Here is a 21,728-nt window from a genome sequence, read left to right as displayed (position 1 = left end):
GAAACAGCCGGAATTCGGGGGTTTGCTGAGCAAGGCGGGGAGGGACCTTTGGGCAGGGAAGGATCCGGCGCTGCTGTGGCACTGGAACATACTGGGAGCACTGGGGGCTCTGTGTGGGAACGGGAGGGCTCAGGGGTGGGGGGATCTGCATCCCTGTGAATGTGCATTGTCCATCCCATGGGGTGGGATCTGCATCCCTGGGGGATTTGGGATGTCCATCCTGGGGGATTCGGGATGTCCATCTCTGGGGATTTGGGATGTCCGTCCTGAGGGATTCAGGATGTCCATCCTGTGGGATTCGGGATGTCCATCCTGTGGGATTTGGGATGTCCATCCTGGGGGATTCAGGATGTCTATCCAGAGGGATTTGGGATGTCCATCCTGTGGGATTTGGGATGTCCATCCAGAGGGATTTGGGATGTCCATCCCTGAAGAAGCACACCCAGCTGAGCGCCCCAGGCCATTCCCGCTCCAGCCGCCCTGCAAGTGCATCCCGGGGGATGAGTGGGGCGGAGCCGCTGCTCGAGCGGGCTTTGGGGTCCCGGGGCTGCGGCCGCGGGGATCCCGCTGCCCGGGCACCGCCGCTCCGGTGGGCTCGCACTGCCCTCCAGTGGGCGCATCCAGCGCTTCCAGCTGTCCCCTGCCACCTCCCGGCTGTCCCCTGCCACCCTCAGCTGTCCCCTGCCACCCCCCAGCTGTCCCCTGCCACCCCCTAGCTTGCCCCCTCCCCAGCTCCGGGTGCGCTGAGCTCTGGGGGTCTCAGCTGTGGTGGGGTAAAGTCCTGCTGGGGGATTTGGGGCGTCAGCTGTCCCCTGCCACCCCCCAGCTGTGCCCCCTCCCCAGCCCCGGGTGCGCTGAGCTCTGGGGGTCTCAGCTGTGGTGGGGTAAAGTCCTGCTGGGGGATTTGGGGCGTCCCCTCCTCCTCTCCCCCGCTGCCGCTCACTGCAGGTTCCTCTTCTTGGCCACCTTGAGGGCCACGTTGTCGTAGTCGCAGTGGCCCAGCCACTCCTTGCCCTGCAGCAGGAAGGGCCTCTTGGGGACGGCGTAGTCGTCGCGCTGGGCGTTGTAGGGACACCCGAGCCCGGGGGGCTCCTCGGGGGCCGCCTGCAGCCTCCAGGCCTCCCCCTTCACCTCCTCGGGCTCGTCGTACAGCGAGAGGCCCGAGAGACCCTCGGGCTCGTCGTAGATGTGCTCGGGTTTGGGGGCCGTGGGGCGGCCGGGGGGCTGCTGAGCAACGCCTGCATCCCTGGGGACACTCGGCGGCTCGGGGAACCCCTCCTGGGGACAGCCCAGGCCACCGAACTGGCGCGCCAGGAAGGACTTGGCGATGGTGTCAAAGGGGACGGCGTACTCGGACTCCACCCTGGCACCGTCCGGCCTCCGGCCCTTGTCGGGCGGCGCGGCCGCGTTCCCGCGGCGCAGGGAGTCGTGGGGCTCGGCGTAGGGACAATCCGCACCCCGTGACAGCTGGAACGGCCCCGAGGCCTCCGCAGCCCCGGGGGGCATCACCGGCCTGCCCTTGGCCCCTTTCCCCTCCCCTTTGGGGGGGCACTTGGGCTCCTCGTGGCCCTGTGCCCGGCCGGGCGTCCTGGCGTGCTCAAGCGGCCGCGGGGCTTCGTCCGCGGGGCCCCCCCGGCACGGCTCCTCGGCGCCGCGGCCCCGCTGGACCTCGATGGCCGCCTCGATGGCCTGGAAGATCTCGTTGCCCTGCCTGGTGTCGAACTCGAAGTTGCCCTCTCCGGACGCACAGCGCCGGCCGGCCTCGAAGGAGAAGGTCACCTGCGGAGGGCAGGGGTCAGTGCCAGGCCCCAGTCGCGTCCGGCCCGGCCTCGCCGCTGCGCACTGACCTTGTCGCGGCCGAAGCGGCGCAGGAAGCGGTAGGGCCAGCTGGCCAGCAGCTCCTGGCTCTGAGGGTGCCACAGCTCCAGCGCCTCCTCGCCCGCCCGCAGGATGCAGCGGCCCCGGAGCCGGCAGCGCTGTGATGATGGTGTCACCCTCACTGTCACCTCAAACGCCTGCTCCAGGCCGGCTGGGGATGGACACAGCATTGGACACAGGTCCCACACCGCAGAGGGGCTGTGAGTGACCCCCCCAGGCCAGAGCCCGGGACACAGCTGGTGCTGGACACGTGTCCCACCCCTCAGAGTGACCCCCAAGCCAAGATAGATGGGTCCAGGCCAGCTGGGGTGGACATGGTGGACACTGGACACATGTCCACCCCACAGAGGATCTGTGAGTGACCCCCAAGCCAGGACAGCCTGCTCCAGGCCAGCTTGGGTGGACATGGTGGACACTGGACACATGTCCCAACCCACAGAGGGGTTGTGAGTGACCCCCAAGCCAGGACAGCCTGCTCCAGGTTAGCTGGGGTGGACATGGTGGACACTGGACACATGTCCCACCCTGAAGAAGGGCTGTGAGTGACCCCCAAGCCAGGACAGCCTGCTCCAGGCCAACTGGGGTGGACACAGCATTGGACACATGTCCCACCCTGCAGAAGGGCCGTGGATGACCCCTCCAGCCAGGCCAGCAGTGTCCGGCTGATGAGAGCAGGACAGGATGACCACTGCTGATAGCGCAGCCGAGCCGGCCCCACAAACAGGAAGAGGCTTTTGGGGAGGAGATTTCCCCACCCCGCACAGCCCCAGCCCTGCTCCCACCTTTGCCCCGCGAGCTGTACAGGGAATTTTCCTCCATGGAGAACTCGCCCTCGGTGCCCTCCTTGGCCGCTCCCGGCTCCTCCCGGCTCCTCTGCCCCGGGGGAAGAGCAGCAGGTGAGGACTGCCATCCATCCCAGTGGATCCCATCCATCCCTGTGCATCCCATCCATTCTAGCAGATCCCATCCATCCCAGTGGATCCCATCTATCCCAGCAGATCACATCCAGCCTGGCGGATCCCATCCACCCCAGTGGATCACATCCATCTCAGTGGATCCCACCCATCCCAGGGGATTCCACCCATCTCGGTGGATCCCATCCAACCTGGTGGATCCCATCCAACTCAGTGGATCCCACCCAACTCAGTGGATCCCGTCCATCCCAGTGGGTCCCACCCATGCTGGTGGATCCCATCCATTCTAGCAGATCCCACCCACCCTGGTGGATCCCATCCATCTCAGTGGATCCCACCCATCCCAGGGGATTCCACCCATCTCGGTGGATCCCATCCAACCTGGTGGATCCCATCCATCTTAGCAGATCCCACCCACCCTGGTGGATCCCATCCATCCTGGTGGATCCCACCCACCCTGGTGGATCCCACCTTTCCCAGCCGCTATCCAGGCACGTACCGGGAATGCCAGCTCGCACAGCCGCTGGATCCATTCGGCCGCCTCGGAGCCGTCGGCGGCCAGCAGGAAGCGCCGCTCCGTGGTCTCCAGCAGGAAGGGGACGGTGTCCTTGGGACAGGTGGCATCGCCACCCACCTCGGCCACGTGGACGCAGTCGCTGAGCCGGACCAGGCGCCGGCTGCCCTCGGCCTTGCGCGGCCGCTCGGGGCCCTCCAGCAGCTCCAGGCGCGCCGTGGAGCAGGAGCTCTCCCGGTACAGCACGGCCCAGAACTTCTTCCACTTCTGCCGAGGGGACAACCAGGGCGTCTGCCTTCCCAAAAGGGTTTGACCTTCTCTGAGGTTCAACCTTCCCTGGGGTTCTACCTTCCCAACAGAGTTCAACCTTCCATGGGGTTTTTACCTTCCCAACAGGGTTCAGCTTTCCCTGGAGTTTTTGTCTTTCCTGGGGTTTTTACCTTCTCAAAAGGGTTCAACCTTCCCTGGGGTTTTTACCTTCCCAGGGTTTTTAACTTTCCTGCGGTTTTTACCTTCCCATGATTTTTTACCTTCCCAGGGGTTTTTACCTGTCCAGGAATTTTTACCTCCCCTGGGGTTTTTACCTTCCAGTAGGGTTTTTACCTTCTCAGGAGGATTTTACCTCCCCAGGGTTTTTTTTACCTTCCCAGGAGGTTTTACCTTCACAGGGGTTTTTACCTTTCCAGGACTTTTTATCTTTCTAGGAGTTTTTACCTTTCCAGAAGGGTTTTACCTTCAGGAGTTTTTACCTTCAGGAGTTTTTACCTTCCCGGGAGTTTTCACCTTCCCAGGAGTTTTTATCCCCTTGGGATCATGCTTAGGATCACCTAAAGCAGGACAGGGGTGCAAAGCCCTGCAGGGTCTGGCTGAAGGTGGGGGTGACAAAAACTGGGATTTAAATCACCCCTGACATGCAGCAAGGCCTTTCCACCCCCAGCCTCACCCACCCCATTCCCCCACAAGCCGTGAACAACTTCCAGCTCCTTCTTCCTCCCATTTTCCCTAAAAACCCCACATTTTCATCTCTCTGGCTCTGCCCCAAAAGCAGCAGCAGTTCCGGGCTCGGGGAGCGTGGGAGGCCCCAGGGCAGAGGGGAAGTGGGGGCAGGGAAAGTAGCCCCAAAACGAGCACATCCCTCCCAGCAGCTCCGGGGCCTGCAGCTCTCTTTTCCTGGGATGAGGTTTTGGGATCCCTGCCCTTGGATCCTTTTGGGATCCCTTGTGGATCCGCTGGGGATGGGATCTGTGGGGAGGAAGAGAAGGGAGAAGGGCAGGAGGGGCCCCTCAGCTCCTTCCCTCAGCTCCTTCCCCCTCGCAGCCATTGCCCAACCTCAGCCTTTATCGGCAGCGGAAGCCACGCAGCTTTGGGCACCCCCAGCTAGAACGGTCCCCAAATGTGGCTTTGAGGGTCCTTTCTGTCACCCCCAGCTGGAACTGTCCCCAAACGCAGCTTTGGGCTCACATCCCTCACCCCTCTTTGGGGCTGTAGTTGTCACCCAGTGTGTTTTTGGGGTCACATCTGTCACCCCCTTACTCTGCATAGCCTCTCTTGGGGGGTCTGTCCAAAATGTCCCCAGCACCTCCTGTCCCCCTGTGGTGGCGACGGGACAGCCGAGCATCAACAGGGGTGGGATCACCCCGTTCCCATGGGATTCACCCCATGGCTGTGGGATTCACCCGTTCCCATGGGATTCACCCCATTGCTGTGGGATTCACCCCATTCACACAGGATTCACCCCGTTCCCATGGGATTCACCCCATTCCCATGGGGTTCACCCCACTGCTGTGGGATTCAGCCCGTTCCCATGGGATTCACCCCATTGCTGTGGGATCACCCCGTTCCCAGGGGATTCACCCCATTGCTGTGGGATCACCCCGTTCCCAGGGGATTCACCCCATTGCTGTGGGATTCACCCCATTCACACAGGATTCACCCCGTTCCCATGGGATTCTCCCCCTCCAGGACCCCCAGTCCCGCTGACCTTCCCGAAGGTTTGCTGCAGCTGCAGGTACATCCCGCCCTGCTTCACCACCGCCTCCTCCATCGCGGCCTGTCCGAGTGTCCTGAGTGTGCTGAGTGTCCCCAAGTGTCCCGAGTGTCCTGAGTGTCCTGAATGTCCGGTGTGTCTGGAGTTTCCTGAATGTCCGGAGTGTCCAGAGAGTCCCAAGTGTCCGCAGTGTTAGCAGTGTGCTGAGTGTCCCCAAGTCTCCGGAGTGTCCTGAGTGTCCGGTGTGTCCGAGTGTCCTGAGTGTCCCGAGTGCCCAGTGTGTCCGAGTGTCCCGAGTGTCCTGAGTGTCCGGTGTGTCCGAGTGTCCTGAGTGTCTGGTATGTCCGCAGTGTCCGGCGTGTCTGGAGTTTCCTGAGTGTCCGAAGTGTCCAGAGAGTCCCGAGTGTCCACAGTGTCCGCAGTGTGCTGAGTGTCCCCAAATGTCCCAAGTGTCTGGAGTGCCCGGTGTGTCCTGAGTGCCCGCAGTGCCTGCAGTGTCCCGGGGGTCCCGGGGTCCCAGGGCTGTGTCCCCCCGCGGTGTCACCGGGGCGGGCTCAGCCCGTGCCGCGCTCAGCCGGGCTCTGCCGCTTCCTGCGCACTGCGACTTCCTGTGGGTCCCCACGGGGACACGTGGGTGGCGCTGGGGACACGGGGTGTGGCACAACAGACACGTGGGTGTGACACCGGGGACACGGGGTGTGGCACAGCCGGACATCTGGGTGGGCATGGCGGACAGGTGGGCATGGCGCTGTCGGTGTGGCACTGCCAGACATCTGGGTGTGGCACTGGGGACACATGGGTGTGGCACGGTGGGTGTGGCACTGGGGACACATCCCTGTGCCACCCTGTGGTGCTGGTGTGCACTGGGCACAGGTGGAGGACACTGAGCACTGGGCAGCACACTGGGGGCACTGGGAGCACTGGGTGCAGGGGTGTGGCAGCAGGGCACTGCTGGCACTGCTGGCACTGGTGGCACTGGGGGCACTGGTCATACTGGTGTGTTAGGTCACACTGGTGACACCGGTGGCACTGGTTATACTGGCGTCAGTGTTCACACTGGAGACATCGGAGGCACCAGTGGCACTGGGTGTGCTGGTGCCAGTGCTCACAGCGGTGTCCCCGCTGTCCCCGCGCGGTCCCCGCTGTTCCCGGGGTGCGCGGTCCCTTTAAGGCCGTGTCAACAAACCCGGCTCGCGCCCCTCCCTCCTCCCCCCGTGCCGCGCCTCCGCCGTGACGTCAGACGCAGAGCGCCGCGCGCGCGCGGTGGCGGCCAGGCCCGGCGCGGCCCAGGCGCGCAGGCCGCGCTCCCCCCGTGTCCCCCTGCGGGGCTCGGGGGCCTCTCCGAGGGTCCCCCCGGCCCCATCGCGTGCCCGCCGTGTCCCGGGGTCCCCCCGCGGGGTCCCTCCGCTCTCTCCTCGCCGCCGCTCGGCGCTCCCGGTGGGGAAATGCTCGGCACGGGCTCGCTCACGTCCCGGTCCTCCTCTCGACAGCACCGGCGGGTCCCCGCTGCCACCCCCGTGCCTGCTGCCGGCACCCGGGGCTCTGGGGATCCGCTGCCTGATCCGGGCCGGGGGGATCTGCGGCATTCCCGGCCCGCTTCGGCTCCGTTCCCAGCCCGGTTCCGTTCATTTTCCGCTCTGGTTTGGGTGCCTTTCCCGGCCCGCTTCGGCTCCGTTCCCAGCCCGGTTCTGTTCCTTTCCCAGCCCTGTTTGGGTTCCTTTCCCGGCCGGGTTTGGGTTCCTTTCCCTCCGGGTTTGGGTTCCTTTCCCGGCCGGGTTTGGGTTCCTTTCCCAGCCGGGTTTGGGTTCCTTTCCCGGCCGGGTTTGGGTTCCTTTCCCAGCCGTGTGGACACTCAGGGTCGGGAAAGGTTTCCCTTGGGTGTTTCAGGGGAATCCCAGAGTGGAAGAGTTTGTGGGGTAGAAGCCAGGAGGAAAATCGGGGTGGAAAAGTTCCAGGGTGGCGTGGAGGGACCCAGACCCCCGGGAAAGGGACCCAGACCCCCGGGAAAGGGAATCAGACCTCTGGGAAAGGGACCGGGTGTTTCAGGGGAATCCCAGAGTGGAAGAGTTTGTGGGGTAGAAGCCAGGAGGAAAATCGGGGTGGAAAAGTTCCAGGGTGGCGTGGAGGGACAAAACCCCCGGGAAAGGGACCCAGACCCCCAGGAAAGGGAATCAGACCTCTGGGAAAGGGAATCAGACCCCTGGGAAAGGGACCCAAACCTCTGGGAAAGGGAATCAGACCTCTGGGAAAGAGCCCAAAGCTCTGAAAAGGACCTAAACCCCTCAGGAAAGGAACAAAACCCTCTGAGTGGGCTGAAACTCCCAATGAAGGAACCCAAAACCTTTGGAAAATCTCTTGAAGGGACCCCAAAGCCCCTGAGAGTTTCCCAGACCCTCTGAAATCAACCCCAAAACCTCTGAGAGGACCCTAAACCCCCTAAGAGTGACTCAAAACCTCTGAAATTGACCCCAAAACCTCTGACAGGGACCCAAACCCCCAGAAATCGACCCCAAACATCCTAAAATTGACCCCAAACTTTGTAAAATTCACCCCAAACACCTTGAGATTGACCCCAAACACCCTAAAATTGACCACCCCCTAAGAGTGACTCAAAACCTCTGAAATTGACCCCAAAACCTCTGACAGGGACCCAAACCCCCAGAAATCGACCCCAAACATCCTAAAATTGACCCCAAACTTTGTAAAATTGACCCCAAACACCCTAAAATTGACCCCAAACACCCTAAAATTGACCCCAAACCCCCAGAAGCAGCAAAACCCAAAGCCAGGCGCAGCTTGGACAATTTTCCCTGAGGTTTTTTTGGAATAAAGCAGAATTCCCAGGAGTTATTTATTATCCCTGGAACTTTGGGAATAAATCAATCCCGAGCAGTTCATTAACTCAGCAGAGAGCTGGGAACGTTCCTGGGAATTCTGATCCCAAGGGAAAAGAGGGATTGCTGCATTATTAACCAGGATTTTCATGGGGAAAATCTGGATTTTGCTCGGAATTCTGCTCCAGATCCGAGTTTTCCGTGGTAAATCTGGGATTGTGGGAGGTGGAAGTCGGAAAAGTTGGAGCTGGAGGGGTTGGGAACGCTGAGCTCAGCGGGGTTAAAGTTCAACAGCAGAACTTTGGGAGATGTTCCAGGCTGAGAAGGGATTTGGGAACTCAGAGCAGCTCCAGGAGGGTTTGGAGTGCTGGGAAAAGGGGCTGGATTGGGATTTTGGGCAGAAATCCTTCTGTTATCCCAAGCTGGAATATTTTGGGAATTTCCAAGGATCTGCAGTTTTCTGGGAATTCTGTCTCAGGCAGGAATTCCTGCCCAAAATCCCATTTAGTTTCCCTTTTCCAGGGAGAGATGCCTGGAATTTCATGGAATCCCTGCATCCCAATCCCTCTCCAGCTCTCCTGGAGCCCCTTCAGGCTCTGGAATTTTCCCCTCCAGGCTGAGAAGGGATTTGGGAACTCAGAGCAGCTCCAGGAGGGCTTGGAGTGCTGGGAAAAGGGATTGGGATTTTGGGCAGAAATCCTCCTGTTATCCCAAGCTGGAATATTTGGGAGCTTCCAGGGATCCTCAGATCTCTGGGAATTCCGTCCCAGGCAGGAATTCCTGCCCAAAATCCCGTTTAATTCCCTTTTCCCAGGGAAATCCATCCCTGTCCTCCATCCCAATCCCTCTCCAGCTCTCCTGGAGCCCCTTCAGGCTCTGGAATTTTTCCCCTGGAATTTTTCCCTCCAGGCTGAGAAGGGATTTGGGAACTCAGAGCAGCTCCAGGAGGGTTTGGAGTGCTGGGAAAAGGGGCTGGATTGGGATTTTGGGCAGAAATCCTTCTGTTATCCCAAGCTGGAATATTTGGGAGCTTCCAGGGATCCTCAGATCTCTGGGAATTCTGTCCCAGGCAGGAATTCCTGCCCAAAATCCCATTTCCATCCCCACTTTTCCAGGGGAAATCCCTCTCCAATTCTCCTGGAGCCCCTTCAGGCTCTGGAATTTTTCCCTGGAATTTCCCTTTTCCAGCAGAACATTCCCAGCCTGGCTCCAGAGGGGTTTTTCTGGAATATTCTTTGGGAATATTGGGATTTTTGAGTAGAAATCCCCACTGCAGCAGGCTTTGGGAAGTTGGGAAAATCCCACTGCTGCTTCCTGAGAACTTTGAATTTCCAAAAATTCCCAGAGGAACTTCTGGAGTTGTGGTGGAGCCCAAAAATGTTTTCCATGGATTTTCTTCAGTGGGATGAAGCCTGAAATAATTTTTTATGGATTTTTCCTGACGACCTGGAGCCCAAAAACATTTTTTATGGATTTTACCTGGAGTGATGAAGACAAATCCGATTTTTTAGTTTCTTCAGTGGGATGAAGCCTGAAATAATTTTTTTATGGATTTTTCCTGATGTTCTGGAGCCCAAAAGGATTTTTTATGGATTTTACCTGGAATTATGAAGCCCAAATTAAATTTTAAGGAATTTTTCCTGGTTTGGTGAAGCCCTAAAATATTTTTTATGGATTTTACCTGGTGTGAAGAATCCCCCAAAATTTTTTCTGGAATTTTCCTGCAGTGATGAAGCCCAAATCCAATATTTGAGGGATTTTTACTGGAGTGAAGAGACCCCAAAAAAAAAATTATGGATTTTACCTGGAATGCTGAAGCACAAATCCAATTTTTTTTTATTTTCCTGGAGTGTTGATGCCCAAAAAGATTTTTCCTGGATTTTGCCTGGAATGATGAAGCCCAAATTAATTTTTCATGGATTTTTTTTTCCACTGTGAAGAATTCCCAACCCCTTTTTTTATGGATTTCTACCTGGAACGGCGAAGCCCAAACCTGTTTTTCATGGATTCTGCTTGGTTTTTATCCCAAAAAAATCCAAAATTCTGGGGAATTTTGTACTTGGAGCTGCTTTTTTCACCTTCTTGGAATGAATATTTTGGGATTTTCCAATTTTTTTTTCTCCTTGGAGCAGAGGGGGGAGATAAATCCCTTTTTTTTCCCCTTTGGAAGCAAATTTTTCCCATTTTTCCTTTTAATTCCTGTCCTGAAGTGTTTCCTTCAAGTGGAATTCTGTGGGAATTTCCTGTCTGGGAAATGAGAATTCCCTTTTCCCTTGGATTTGGAAAATGTTGGAATGACTAAAAATGGTTTTTTTTCCATGGGTTTTGTTGGCTGGAAGGAAATTTGGGAGAGGGAGAAGGGACCAGGATGTTCTGGAGGTGGAAATTTGGGGTGATGGGTGAAAACTCCCAAAATTAGAGAAATTATGGATAAAAATTCCTAAATTATGGGAATTCTGTGGAAATTATGGATAAAAACTCCTAAAATTATTGAAATTTGATGGAAATTATGGATGAAAACTTCTGCAATTATGGAAATTTTGTGCAAATTATGGAAAAAACTCCCAAAATTATGGAAATTATGGATAAAAACGGATGAAAACTCCCGAAATTATTGAAATTATGGACAAAAATTCCCAAAATTATGGAAATAATGGAAATTATGGATAAAAACTCCAAAAATTGTGGAAATTATGGATGAAAACTCCCAAAATTATGGAAGTTATTGAAATTATGGATAAAAACTCCTGAAATTGAAATTTGATGGAAATGATGGATGAAAACCCCCAAAATTATGGGAATGATGGATGAAAACTCCTGAAATTGTGGAAGTTTGATGGAAATTATGGATTAAAACTCCAAAAATTATGGAATTTTGTGGAAATGATGAATAAAACCTCCTGAAATTATGGGAATTTGATGGAAATGATGGATGAAAACCCCCAAAATTATGGGAATGATGGATGAAAACTCCTGAAATTGTGGAAGTTTGATGGAAATTATGGATTAAAACTCCAAAAATTATGGAATTTTGTGGAAATGATGAATAAAACCTCCTGAAATTATGGGAATTTGATGGAAATGATGGATGAAAACCCCCAAATTTTGAGGGATTTCAGCTTTCCCTGGGAGCTGCTCTCCTTAAACTCCCCCATCCCACAAATCCCTCCTGAGGAATCCTTTGGGAAAAAAAAAAAATCAGGAATTGGCAGGACAGGGGCTCCAACCCTGGGGTTGAAATCCTGCTGGATTTATTCCTGGAGAAATCTGGGATTTTTTTTTTTCCCCACACAATTCCAGGGTTGTTCCTGTGCTGTGGTTGTTTTTTGGGAATTGTGTCCTTGTTTTCCAGGCTGTGGGGGAGTTAATGTGAGAGGGAGCTCTGTCCTTGCCAGTGGGCAGGAATCCCTGGGAATTGTTTCCTTGGAAGTGGGAAGGGAGTTGATTGCAGGGAAAGCCTCGTCCTGGGGTTTCTCCTGGAATTCCTGCAAAATTCCTGTAAAATTCATGTAAAAATCCTGCAAAATCTCTGTGAATTCGTGCCAAATTTCCTGCAACATTTCTGTACAATTCCTGCAGAATTCCTGTAAATTCCTGTAAAAAAAGGGATTTTTCCTGGAGTGAAGAGACCCCAAAAAAAATTATGGATTTTACCTGGAATGCTGAAGCACAAATCCAATTTTTTTTTATTTTCCTGGAGTGTTGATGCCCAAAAAGATTTTTCCTGGATTTTGCCTGGAATGATGAAGCCCAAATTAATTTTTCATGGATTTTTTTTTCCACTGTGAAGAATTCCCAACCCCTTTTTTTATGGATTTCTACCTGGAACGGCGAAGCCCAAACCTGTTTTTCATGGATTCTGCTTGGTTTTTATCCCAAAAAAATCCAAAATTCTGGGGAATTTTGTACTTGGAGCTGCTTTTTTCACCTTCTTGGAATGAATATTTTGGGATTTTCCAATTTTTTTTTCTCCTTGGAGCAGAGGGGGGAGATAAATCCCTTTTTTTTCCCCTTTGGAAGCAAATTTTTCCCATTTTTCCTTTTAATTCCTGTCCTGAAGTGTTTCCTTCAAGTGGGGTGGAATTCTGTGGGAATTTCCTGTCTGGGAAATGAGAATTCCCTTTTCCCTTGGATTTGGAAAATGTTGGAATGACTAAAAATGTTTTTTTTTCCATGGGTTTTGTTGGCTGGAAGGAAATTTGGGAGAGGGAGAAGGGACCAGGATGTTCTGGAGGTGGAAATTTGGGGTGATGGGTGAAAACTCCCAAAATTAGAGAAATTATGGATAAAAATTCCTAAATTATGGGAATTCTGTGGAAATTATGGATAAAAACTCCTAAAATTATTGAAATTTGATGGAAATTATGGATGAAAACTTCTGCAATTATGGAAATTTTGTGCAAATTATGGAAAAAACTCCCAAAATTATGGAAATTATGGATAAAAACTCTCACGTTTATGGAAATAATGGAAATGATTGATAAAACCTCCAAAAATTAGGGAATTTTTTGGAAATTATGGATGAAAACTCTGGAAATTATGGAAATTATGGACAAAAATTCCCAAAATTATGGAAATAATGGAAATTATGGATAAAAACTCCAAAAATTGTGGAAATTATGGATGAAAACTCCCAAAATTATGGAAATTTGATGGAAATTAGGATAAAAACTCCCAAAATTATGGAAATTATTGAAATTATGGATAAAAACTCCTGAAATTGAAATTTGATGGAAATGATGGATGAAAACCCCCAAAATTATGGGAATGATGGATGAAAACTCCTGAAATTGTGGAAGTTTGATGGAAATTATGGATTAAAACTCCAAAAATTATGGAATTTTGTGGAAATGATGGATAAAACCTCCTGAAATTATGGGAATTTGATGGAAATGATGGATGAAAACCCCCAAATTTTGAGGGATTTCAGCTTTCCCTGGGAGCTGCTCTCCTTAAACTCCCCCATCCCACAAATCCCTCCTGAGGAATCCTTTGGGAAAAAAAAAAAATCAGGAATTGGCAGGACAGGGGCTCCAACCCTGGGGTTGAAATCCTGCTGGATTTATTCCTGGAGAAATCTGGGATATTTTTTTTTCCCCACACAATTCCAGGGTTGTTCCTGTGCTGTGGTTGTTTTTTGGGAATTGTGTCCTTGTTTTCCAGGCTGTGGGGGAGTTAATGTGAGAGGGAGCTCTGTCCTTGCCAGTGGGCAGGAATCCCTGGGAATTGTTTCCTTGGGAGTGGGAAGGGAATTGATTGCAGGGAAAGCCTCGTCCTGGGGTTTCTCCTGGAATTCCTGCAAAATTCCTGTAAAATTCATGTAAAAATCCTGCAAAATCTCTGTGAATTCGTGCCAAATTTCCTGCAACATTTCTGTACAATTCCTGCAGAATTCCTGTAAATTCCTGTAAAAAATTCCTGTATATCCCTGCAGAATTCCTGTAAAATCCTTGCAAAAATCCTGCAGGATTTCCTGCAGAATTCCTGGTGGAAAAGGTGGAAATGAGAGGGGGTGGAAAATGGAAAAGGCGGAAATGAGAGGAATTCTTTAAATTCAGAGGAAGGAAGGGAGAGGGAAGAGGAAAAGGGGGAAGGAAAGAGGGAAGGGAAGGAAAGGGGAAAGGGAAGGAAAAGGGAAAGGGAAGGAAAGGGAAAGGGAAGGAAAAGGGAAAGGGAGGGAAAGGGAAGGAAAGGGAAAGGGAAGGAAAGGGGAAAGGGAAAGAGGAAAGGAAAAGGGAAGGAAAGAGGAAAGGAAAAGGGAAAGAGGAAAGGAAAAGGGAAGGGCAATTCCTGGTGAGCCCCGCGTGTGCGCGCACAATCTCGAGCTCCCTGCTGCCGGCCCTGAGGAGTCCCTGCTGTCCCTGCAGTGTCCCTGAATCCCTTTTTTCCCCATTTTTCCCCGTTTTTCCCTGGTTTTCCATGGTTTGCTGTGTTTCCTGCCCCGGGCAGAGCCTGGCCCAGCTGGAGAACCTGTGCAAGCAGCTCTATGAGACCACGGACACGGGCACGCGCCTGCAGGCCGAGAAGGCCCTGGTGGAGTTCACCAACAGCCCCGACTGCCTGAGCAAGTGCCAGCTGCTCCTGGAGAGAGGCAGCGTGAGTACATCCCAGCAGTCCCAAATATTCCCATGCATTCCCCAAAAATCCCCAAAATCACGGAATTCCATGCCCTGCTGGAGTTCACCAACAGCCCCGACGGCCTGAGCAAGTGTCAGCTGCTCCTCGAGAGAGGCCGCGTGGGTACATCCTAAATGTTCCCAAAACATTCCCTAAAAATCCCCAAAATCATGGAATTCCACGTCCCAAACAGCTCCCAAAATCATGGAATTCCACATCCCCAGATTCCCCCAAGTCATGGAATTCCAAGCCCTGGTGGAGTTCACCAAGGGCCCCGCTGCCTGAGCAAGTGCCAGCTGCTCCTGGAGAGAGGCAGCGTGAGTACCTCCCAACATTGCCCAGGATTCCCAAAAAATCCCCAAAATCATGGGATTCCACATCCCCAAATTGCCCAAAATTGTGGAATTCCACATCCCAAAAGTTCCCCAAAGTCATGGAATTCCATGCCTTGGTGGGGTTCACCAACAGCCCCGACTGCCTGAGCAAGTGCCTGCTGCTCCTGGAGAGAGGCAGTGTGAGCTTATCCCCAAATTCCCCAAAATCATGGAATTCCACATCCAAATTGCCCAAAATCAAGGAATTCCACATCCCAAACATTCCCCAAATCATGGAATTCCATACCCTGGTGGGGTTTACCAAGAGCCCCAAGTGCCAGCTGCTCCTCGAGAGAGGCAGCCTGAGTGCATCCCAAATTCCTGAGACATTTCCCAAAATCATGGGATTACACATCCCGAAAATTCCCCAGAATTGTGGAATTCCACATCCCCAAATTCCCCAAAATCATGGAATTCCGTGCTTGGATAAAGGAATTCTGCCGTGTCTTTTTCCATCCTGGAATTCCCGTGGATTGATAAATGACAAGTGCCAGCTGCTCCTCAAGAGAGGCAGCATGAGTACATCCCAAATTCCCCCAAATAATAATGGAATTCCACATCCCAGAAATCCCTGGGAATTTCTGCAGAATTCCTGAAAAATTCCTGTAAATTCCTGCAGGGTTCGTCTCAATTCCTGCAGAATTCCTGTGAATTCCTGTAAAATTACTGCAAAATTCCTGTAAATTCCTGCAAATTACTGCAAAATTCCTGTGAATTCCTGAAAAATTCTCGTAAATTCCTGCAGAATTCCCGAAAAATTCTTGTAAAGTTTCTGCAAAATTCCTGTAAAACCTTGGGGATTTATCCCAGGATAGTTGGAATTTGTGGGAATTTTTGAATTTCATCCCCGTCCTTCCAAGGTGGGAGCTGCTTCCCTCCCTTCAATTCCCAGGCTGGAATTTGCTTCAAACCCGTTTCTTCTCCATGAATTAAAATTCCTTTTGTTGTTTTTTTGGGAATTTTTTCCCTTTTTTTTCCAGTCCTCCTACTCCCAGTTGCTGGCGGCCACCTGCCTTACCAAACTGGTGTCACGCACAAACAACCCCCTGCCGCTGGAGCAGCGCATCGACATCCGTGAGTGGCTTGGGTTGGCCAGAAACCCTTGGGATTATCCCAAAATACCCTTGGGATTATCCCAAAATACCCTTGGGATTGTCCAAAATACCCTTGGGACTGACCAGAAACCCTTGGGATTGACCAAAAATCCTTGGCATTGTCCAAAAAATCCTTGGGGTTCACCAAAATACCCTTGAGATTCACCAAAATACCCTTGGGATTGACCAAAAATCCTTGGTATTATCCCAAAATACCTTTGGGATTCTCCAAAATACTCTTGGATTGTCCAAAAAATCCTTGGCATTGTCCAAAATACCCTTGGGATTGTCCAAAAATCCTTGGGATTGGTCCAAAAATCCTTGGTATTATCCCAAAATACCCTTGGGATTGTCCAAAATACTCTTGGAATTGTCCAAAAAATCCTTGGCATTGTCCAAAAAATCCTTGGGATTCACCAAAATACCCCTTGGGATTGGTCCAAAAATCCTTGGGATTATCCCAAAATACCCTTGGGATTGTCCAAAATACTCTTGGAATTGTCCAAAAAGTCCTTGGCATTGTCCAGAAATCCTTGAGATTGCCCAAAATACCCTCAGGATTGGTCCAAAAAATCCTTGGGATTGCCCAAAATACCCGTGGGATTGGTCCAAAAATCCTTGGGATTTTCTCAAAAAACCCTTGGGATTGTTCCAAAAAATCCTTGGGGTTGGACTCAGTCACTTGGAGGGCTTTTCCAACCCGCAGAATTCCCAGAGTTTTGGAGCTGATGGAGCATTCTAAGGAGGTTTTTGAGGGTGGGAATTTCACCCTTTCCCAGGTTTATTCCAGAGCTAAGTCCAAACCTTTTCCAGAACTAAATCCAGCCCTTTCCCAGGTTTATTCCAGGGCTAAGTCCAACCCTTTCCCAGTTTTATTCCAGAGCTAAGTCCAACCCTTTCCCAGGGCTATATCCAACCCTTTCCCAGTTTTATTCCAGGGCTAAATCCAGCCCCTCCCAGATCCATTCCAGGGCTAAATCCAGCCTTTTCCTAGGTTTATTCCAGGGCTAAATCCAACAATTTTCCAAGTGTGTTCTAGGGCTAAATCCAGCCCTTTCCCATCATCTTAAACTCCCAAATAAAACCCCAACATTTCTCTGTTATTCCTGACATTTCTTCCAACCTCCCCCACTCAGACCAACCTCCCCAAAGCTCCTTTTCCTTCGGGCCGTTCCCACAGGGCTGGATTTTGCCTCCAGCTCCATCTTCTCCCTCTTTTCCAGGGAATTATGTGCTGAACTACCTGGCCACGAGGCCGAAGCTGGCGACGTTCGTGACGCAGGCGCTGATCCAGCTCTACGCCAGGATCACCAAGCTGGGCTGGTTTGACTGCCAGAAGGACGAGTACGTCTTCAGGAACGTCATCAACGACGTCACCCGCTTCCTGCAGGTCAGATTCCCTCCTCAGAATTCCCAGGATTCACCAAAATCCACCAAAAAGGAGCTTGCAGGTGGCCTGAAGGTTCTTCCATAGCGGTGTTTTCAGCAGGGGCTTCTGAGGGTGAAGAGCTCCTTAAAAATTCAGGGAATTGTTTTAGAGAGCAGGGAATTTTTCCTGGGTGCTCCCAGCTCTGCTCCAGGTTCTTGCAGGTCAGATTCTCTCCTCAGAATTCCCAGGATTCACCAAAATCCAGGAGCTTGCAGGTGGCCTGAAGGAGTTCGGGTTCTTCCACAGCGGTGTTTTCAGCAGGGGCTTCTGAGGGGGAAGAGCTCCTTAAAAGTCAGGGAATTGTTTCAGAGAGCAGGGAATTTTTCCTGGGTGCTCCCAGCTCTGCTCCAGGTTGGCCTGAAGGAGTTCGGGTTCTTCCACAGCGGTGTTTTCAGCAGGGGCTTCTGAGGGTGAAGAGCTCCTTAGAAATTTGGGGAGCAGGGAATCATTCCTGGATGCTCTGTACCAGGTCCTTGCAGGTCAGATTCCCTCCTCAGAATTCCCAGGATTCACCAAAATCCACCAAAAAGGAGCTTGCAGGTGCTGTGAAGGAGTTGGGGCTTTCCCACATTGGTGGTTTTCAGCAGGGGCTTCTGAGGGTGAAGAGCTCCTTAAAAATTCAGGGAGCAGGGAATTGTTTCTGCAGGCACAGAATTGTTTTCAGGAGCAGGGATTTGTTTCTGGATGCTCCAACCTTTAGGATCCATCTTTTCCACCCTGCAGAAAAATCCACTCCGTGGATGGGTAGAAAATCAAGGAATTTTTTGCTTTGTTTTTCCTTTCCTATCCACAGGGATATCATTTCATCTTTATCTCCTTAAAAATTTAGGGAGCAGGGAATTGTTTCTGGATCCTCCAACCTTTAGGACCCAACTTTTCCAGCCTCAAATCCCAAATCCACCCTGTGGATATTCCTGATATTTCTTTCAGCTTCCTGCATTCATTGACTCAAATCAACATCCCAAAATCTCCCTTTTTTTTTTTTTTCTTTTTTTGGATAAGGATTAAGCTTTTCTAGTCAAGAATTTTTCCAAGGAAAAAACAAAAAAAAAAAAAAGGAATTTTTCCAAAAAAAAGCTGTGCCTTTGCCTCCCCAGGACAGTGTAGAGCACTGCATCATAGGAGTGACAATCCTGTCCCAACTAACGAATGAAATTAATCAAGTAAGTGCTACAGCCTTCCTCAGTGAAGTAAGTGTCCAATTTTCTCATTCATATTGTTGTGTCCTGCCTTTTCTGGGAGTTTTTTTGGGGTTTTTTGGGAATTTCGCTGTCTGGGAGGTGTTTCGGGGGATTTTTGTGTTTGTTGGGGTTTTTTTGTTGTTGTTTTTTCATTCCTTGTTTGTGGTGAGATGCTGAGAGTTCCTGTCTGGAGGGATTGTTGTGTTTCATTGGCATCTTCCATATTTTCCCATGTTTTGGTGTGGTTTTCTGGAATGAGGGAAAAAAAAAACCAAAAAAAAAACAAGGAAAAAGAATTATTTAGTGAGGACAACTGGGAGAACTTTCTGTTGTCAGCCCCTCATAATGACCAGGGACAAAAACCAAAATTTCCACACTGTGCCCATGTGTAAAGCATCCCTTTCATCCAGGATGAAAATATGAGTGAATTTCTGGGATAAAATTCCCAGAAATCCTGCTGGATTCTCAGGTTGTGTCCCTTTCCCAGCCCCTGAGGCCTGGCCAGGCCCAATCCTGGCCCAGCTTTTCCAGAGGATTTCAGATCCCTCCAGGGCTGTGCTCTGGAATTCCTCTGGAATTCCCTCTGGAATTGCTGCTGGAAACTGGAATAAGCACCTTCACCTACTGCTATCCCAATTTTCATGGTTTTTCCATGGTTTTTCCCTGTTTTTTTCCATGGTTTTTCCCTAAGGAGGCGGATTTTGCTGCAGTCCTGAGGGTTATGATGAGTGGAAAGGTCTCTGATTTTCAGCCCCTCCTTCTAGACCAGGGAGAAAAAACCCCAAATTTCCACACTGTGCCCATGTATAAAGCATCCCTTTCATCCAGGATGAAACTGAATGAATTTCTGGGATAAAATTCCCAGAAATCCTGCTGGATTCTCAGGTTGTGTCCCTTTCCCAGCCCCTGAGGCCTGGCCAGGCCCAATCCTGGCCCAGCTTTTCCAGAGGATTTCAGATCCCTCCAGGGCTGTGCTCCGGAATTCCTCTGGAATTCCCTCTGGAATTGCTGCTGGAAACTGGAATAAGCACCTTTACCTACTGCTATCCCAATTTTCATGGTTTTTCCATGGTTTTTCCCTGTTTTTTTCCATGGTTTTTCCCTAAGGAGGCGGATTTTGCTGCAGTCCTGAGGGTTATGATGACTGGAAAGGTCTCTGATTTTCCTTAAAAAAAAAACAGGTGGAAAATTTTTTTTTTTTTTTTTTTCTCATTAAGTAACTAACTTCAGATTTCCCTGGGATCTTGCTTAATCCAGAGAAATCCTGGAGGGATTAAATTGGTGTCAGAACTGGAAATTCATTGATTTAATCCAAATTTACTGATTTAAGCCAAGTTCACCAATTTAAGCAAACTTTAGTGATTTAAGCTGAATTCACTGTTCTAAACTCCAATTCACTGGGGTGAAGAAATCCCATTTTCCCAAGGCCAGAAATAAAGGGGATTTTCCATCCCCATAAAGGGCTTGAAATGAGAATTAAATTAATGTTCATTTTCCTAAACTGCCTGAAATGCCAACAGTCTGAGCTGAGGAATAATTTGGGCATTAAAGCACCTGGAAAATTTAGGATCTGTTGGGGCTTTTCCTTCTGCAATGTAAAGGATGGGAGTTTTGGGGTCCTTCGTGGAATTGGTGGGAAAACTCAGGTTTAAAATCCAAAGTTGGAGCTGTCCTGCTTCCTCAGATACTGGAGGAGGGGTTTGGAAATTGATAGTTAACTTTATTAAATTTCAATTTTTAATTGAAAATTCAATTATATAATTTTAATTCAATGTTTATTAAATTTAATTGCATTTAAATAGTAAAATGTAAACATTTCCAAGTGGATATTTATGCAGGAATTCTGCATCCCATTGGGATAATCCAGTGCCCATCCCAGGCAGGTGGAATTTGGCTGGGATCGATGGCAAAAATGGGAAATTTTCCTCATTTTTCCCCTTTTAATGGGGAAAAAAAAATCTGAGTTTTGCTGTTCCCCAGCTCTGGGATCCAGTGTCTGATCCAGGACTAGAATTTATCCCACAAAACAGCAAAATCCAAGCTGGATAACTCCTTCCAGTTCCCTTCTCCATCTGGAATTTTAATTCCTGGTCTTCATCCCTGTGTGCCCAGGAGGGATTGAACCCTTTGGAGTTCCCATTCCTAAAATAAAATAAAAAAAATAAAAAAAAAAAAAGTTTTTATGGGCAGAGATTGAAGGAATAAAGTTTGAGCAAAGATTTGGGCAAAGATTCAAGGAATAAATTAGGAATAAACCCAGCCCAGCTTTGATGATCGGAATGTGAATTTTTCCTTGGAAAAGCTGGGGAATTGCATCCCGCTGGTTTTGGGGAGGGAAACCTCGATTTCCTGGGATTCCTGCTGCTTTTCCTGCTTTTCCTGCTGTGCTCCCAGGAGCTCTGAGGCCGGGTCTCTCCCCTGCAGGCAGACACCACCCACCCCCTGACCAAGCACAGGAAAATCGCCTCTTCCTTCCGGGATTCCTCTTTATTTGACATTTTCACCCTGTCCTGCAGTTTACTGAAACAGGTAAGGAAAGTTTGGGAAGCTTTTTTTGGGAAGTGGGATGTTGGGATGGAATTCCTTCCTAGAATGAGCATTTGTGTGCTAAAAAGTTCTGGTTTTGGGGTTGTTCTACAAGGAAAAAATGGATTGATTAAGGAGGTTTTTCTTTCTGAAGAAATCAATATTAATAAATAAGTTTTAATTAATTAATATATGGTTAGCAGACTTTATTTAAATAAGAAATATTCAATAGATTTTGATTAAATAATAAGTAGAAAATAGAGAAATCAAACTCTTCTCTACAATTCCAGCTGCAAATAAATCCCTGGATCCTGAGCCTGGGGTTATCTTCCCTGTTGTTTATCAAGGAAAAAATTTATTAATTAACGAGCTTTTCTTCCTAAAGAAATCAATATTAATAAATCGATTTTATTTAAGTAATACATATTAAATAGATTTTATTTAAGAAATATAGAGAAAATAAACCCGGAAATCAAATTCTTCTCTACAATTCCAGTTGCAAAGAAATTCCTGAGCCTGGGATTAAAGTTCCCTGGCTTAAAACATCAGGAAAGATAGGAAAATTTGGGTTTCTGTTTTAAATTATCTGTGACAAATAAATCCTTGTCCCAGTTTTATCCCAGATTTTATCCCAGTTTTCCTCACTCCTGTGGGAGGGGGAGCACAGGATTCCTGTCAGGCAGAAAAGGGTTTTGTGTTTAACATTATTGAGAATTCCATCATCTCCTGGATCCCTCAGTCCTCATCCCTGTGCAGTTCAGGGAGGCAAATGGGAATGCTGCCTCTTATCCCTGGAAAAACTCTGGGATTTTATTTATGCTGGAATATATTTCTTTTATTTATTTATATATATATTTTTAATGTATTTCTTTTTATTTAT

At 50.1% G+C, this 21,728-nt stretch overlaps 2 protein-coding genes across 4 annotated transcripts in view; one reads left to right on the top strand and one right to left on the bottom strand.

The window, feature by feature from the left end:
- Positions 1-834: 834 nt before the first annotated feature.
- On the bottom strand, positions 835-5,881 carry DOK2 (docking protein 2). 2 transcript variants are annotated; one of them, XM_041424828.1, is made up of 5 exons: positions 5,288-5,881; positions 3,292-3,573; positions 2,661-2,751; positions 1,848-2,029; positions 835-1,779 (listed from the first exon to the last, which is right to left on the bottom strand). In XM_041424828.1, the coding sequence occupies exons 1-5, from the start codon at positions 5,348-5,350 to the stop codon at positions 940-942; spliced, it is 1,458 nt and encodes a 485-aa protein (XP_041280762.1). In that variant the 5' UTR covers positions 5,351-5,881; the 3' UTR covers positions 835-939. The 2 variants fall into 2 exon arrangements, with proteins under 2 accessions (XP_041280762.1, XP_041280763.1); XM_041424829.1 differs by lacking the exons at positions 1,848-2,029; positions 2,661-2,751.
- An 8,104-nt stretch (positions 5,882-13,985) lies between these two features.
- Positions 13,986-21,728, top strand: part of XPO7 (exportin 7) — a 33,423-nt gene continuing 25,680 nt past the window's right edge. The window contains exons 1-5 of one of the 2 annotated variants that reach the window (XM_041424708.1): positions 13,986-14,223; positions 15,599-15,692; positions 16,936-17,102; positions 18,239-18,331; positions 20,747-20,851. In XM_041424708.1, the coding sequence (XP_041280642.1) occupies positions 14,047-14,223; positions 15,599-15,692; positions 16,936-17,102; positions 18,239-18,331; positions 20,747-20,851 (636 nt within the window). In that variant the 5' untranslated portion in view covers positions 13,986-14,046. The remainder of the gene's footprint in view (positions 14,224-15,598; positions 15,693-16,935; positions 17,103-18,238; positions 18,332-20,746; positions 20,852-21,728) is intronic. The other variant, XM_041424709.1, reaches the window with a different exon arrangement.

The sequence above is a fragment of the Onychostruthus taczanowskii genome, unplaced genomic scaffold (assembly GCF_017590055.1).
Source record: "Onychostruthus taczanowskii isolate IOZ18803 unplaced genomic scaffold, ASM1759005v1 scaffold84, whole genome shotgun sequence".
NCBI lineage: Eukaryota > Metazoa > Chordata > Aves > Passeriformes > Passeridae > Onychostruthus > Onychostruthus taczanowskii.
This window is presented reverse-complemented; position numbering and strand designations above follow the sequence as displayed.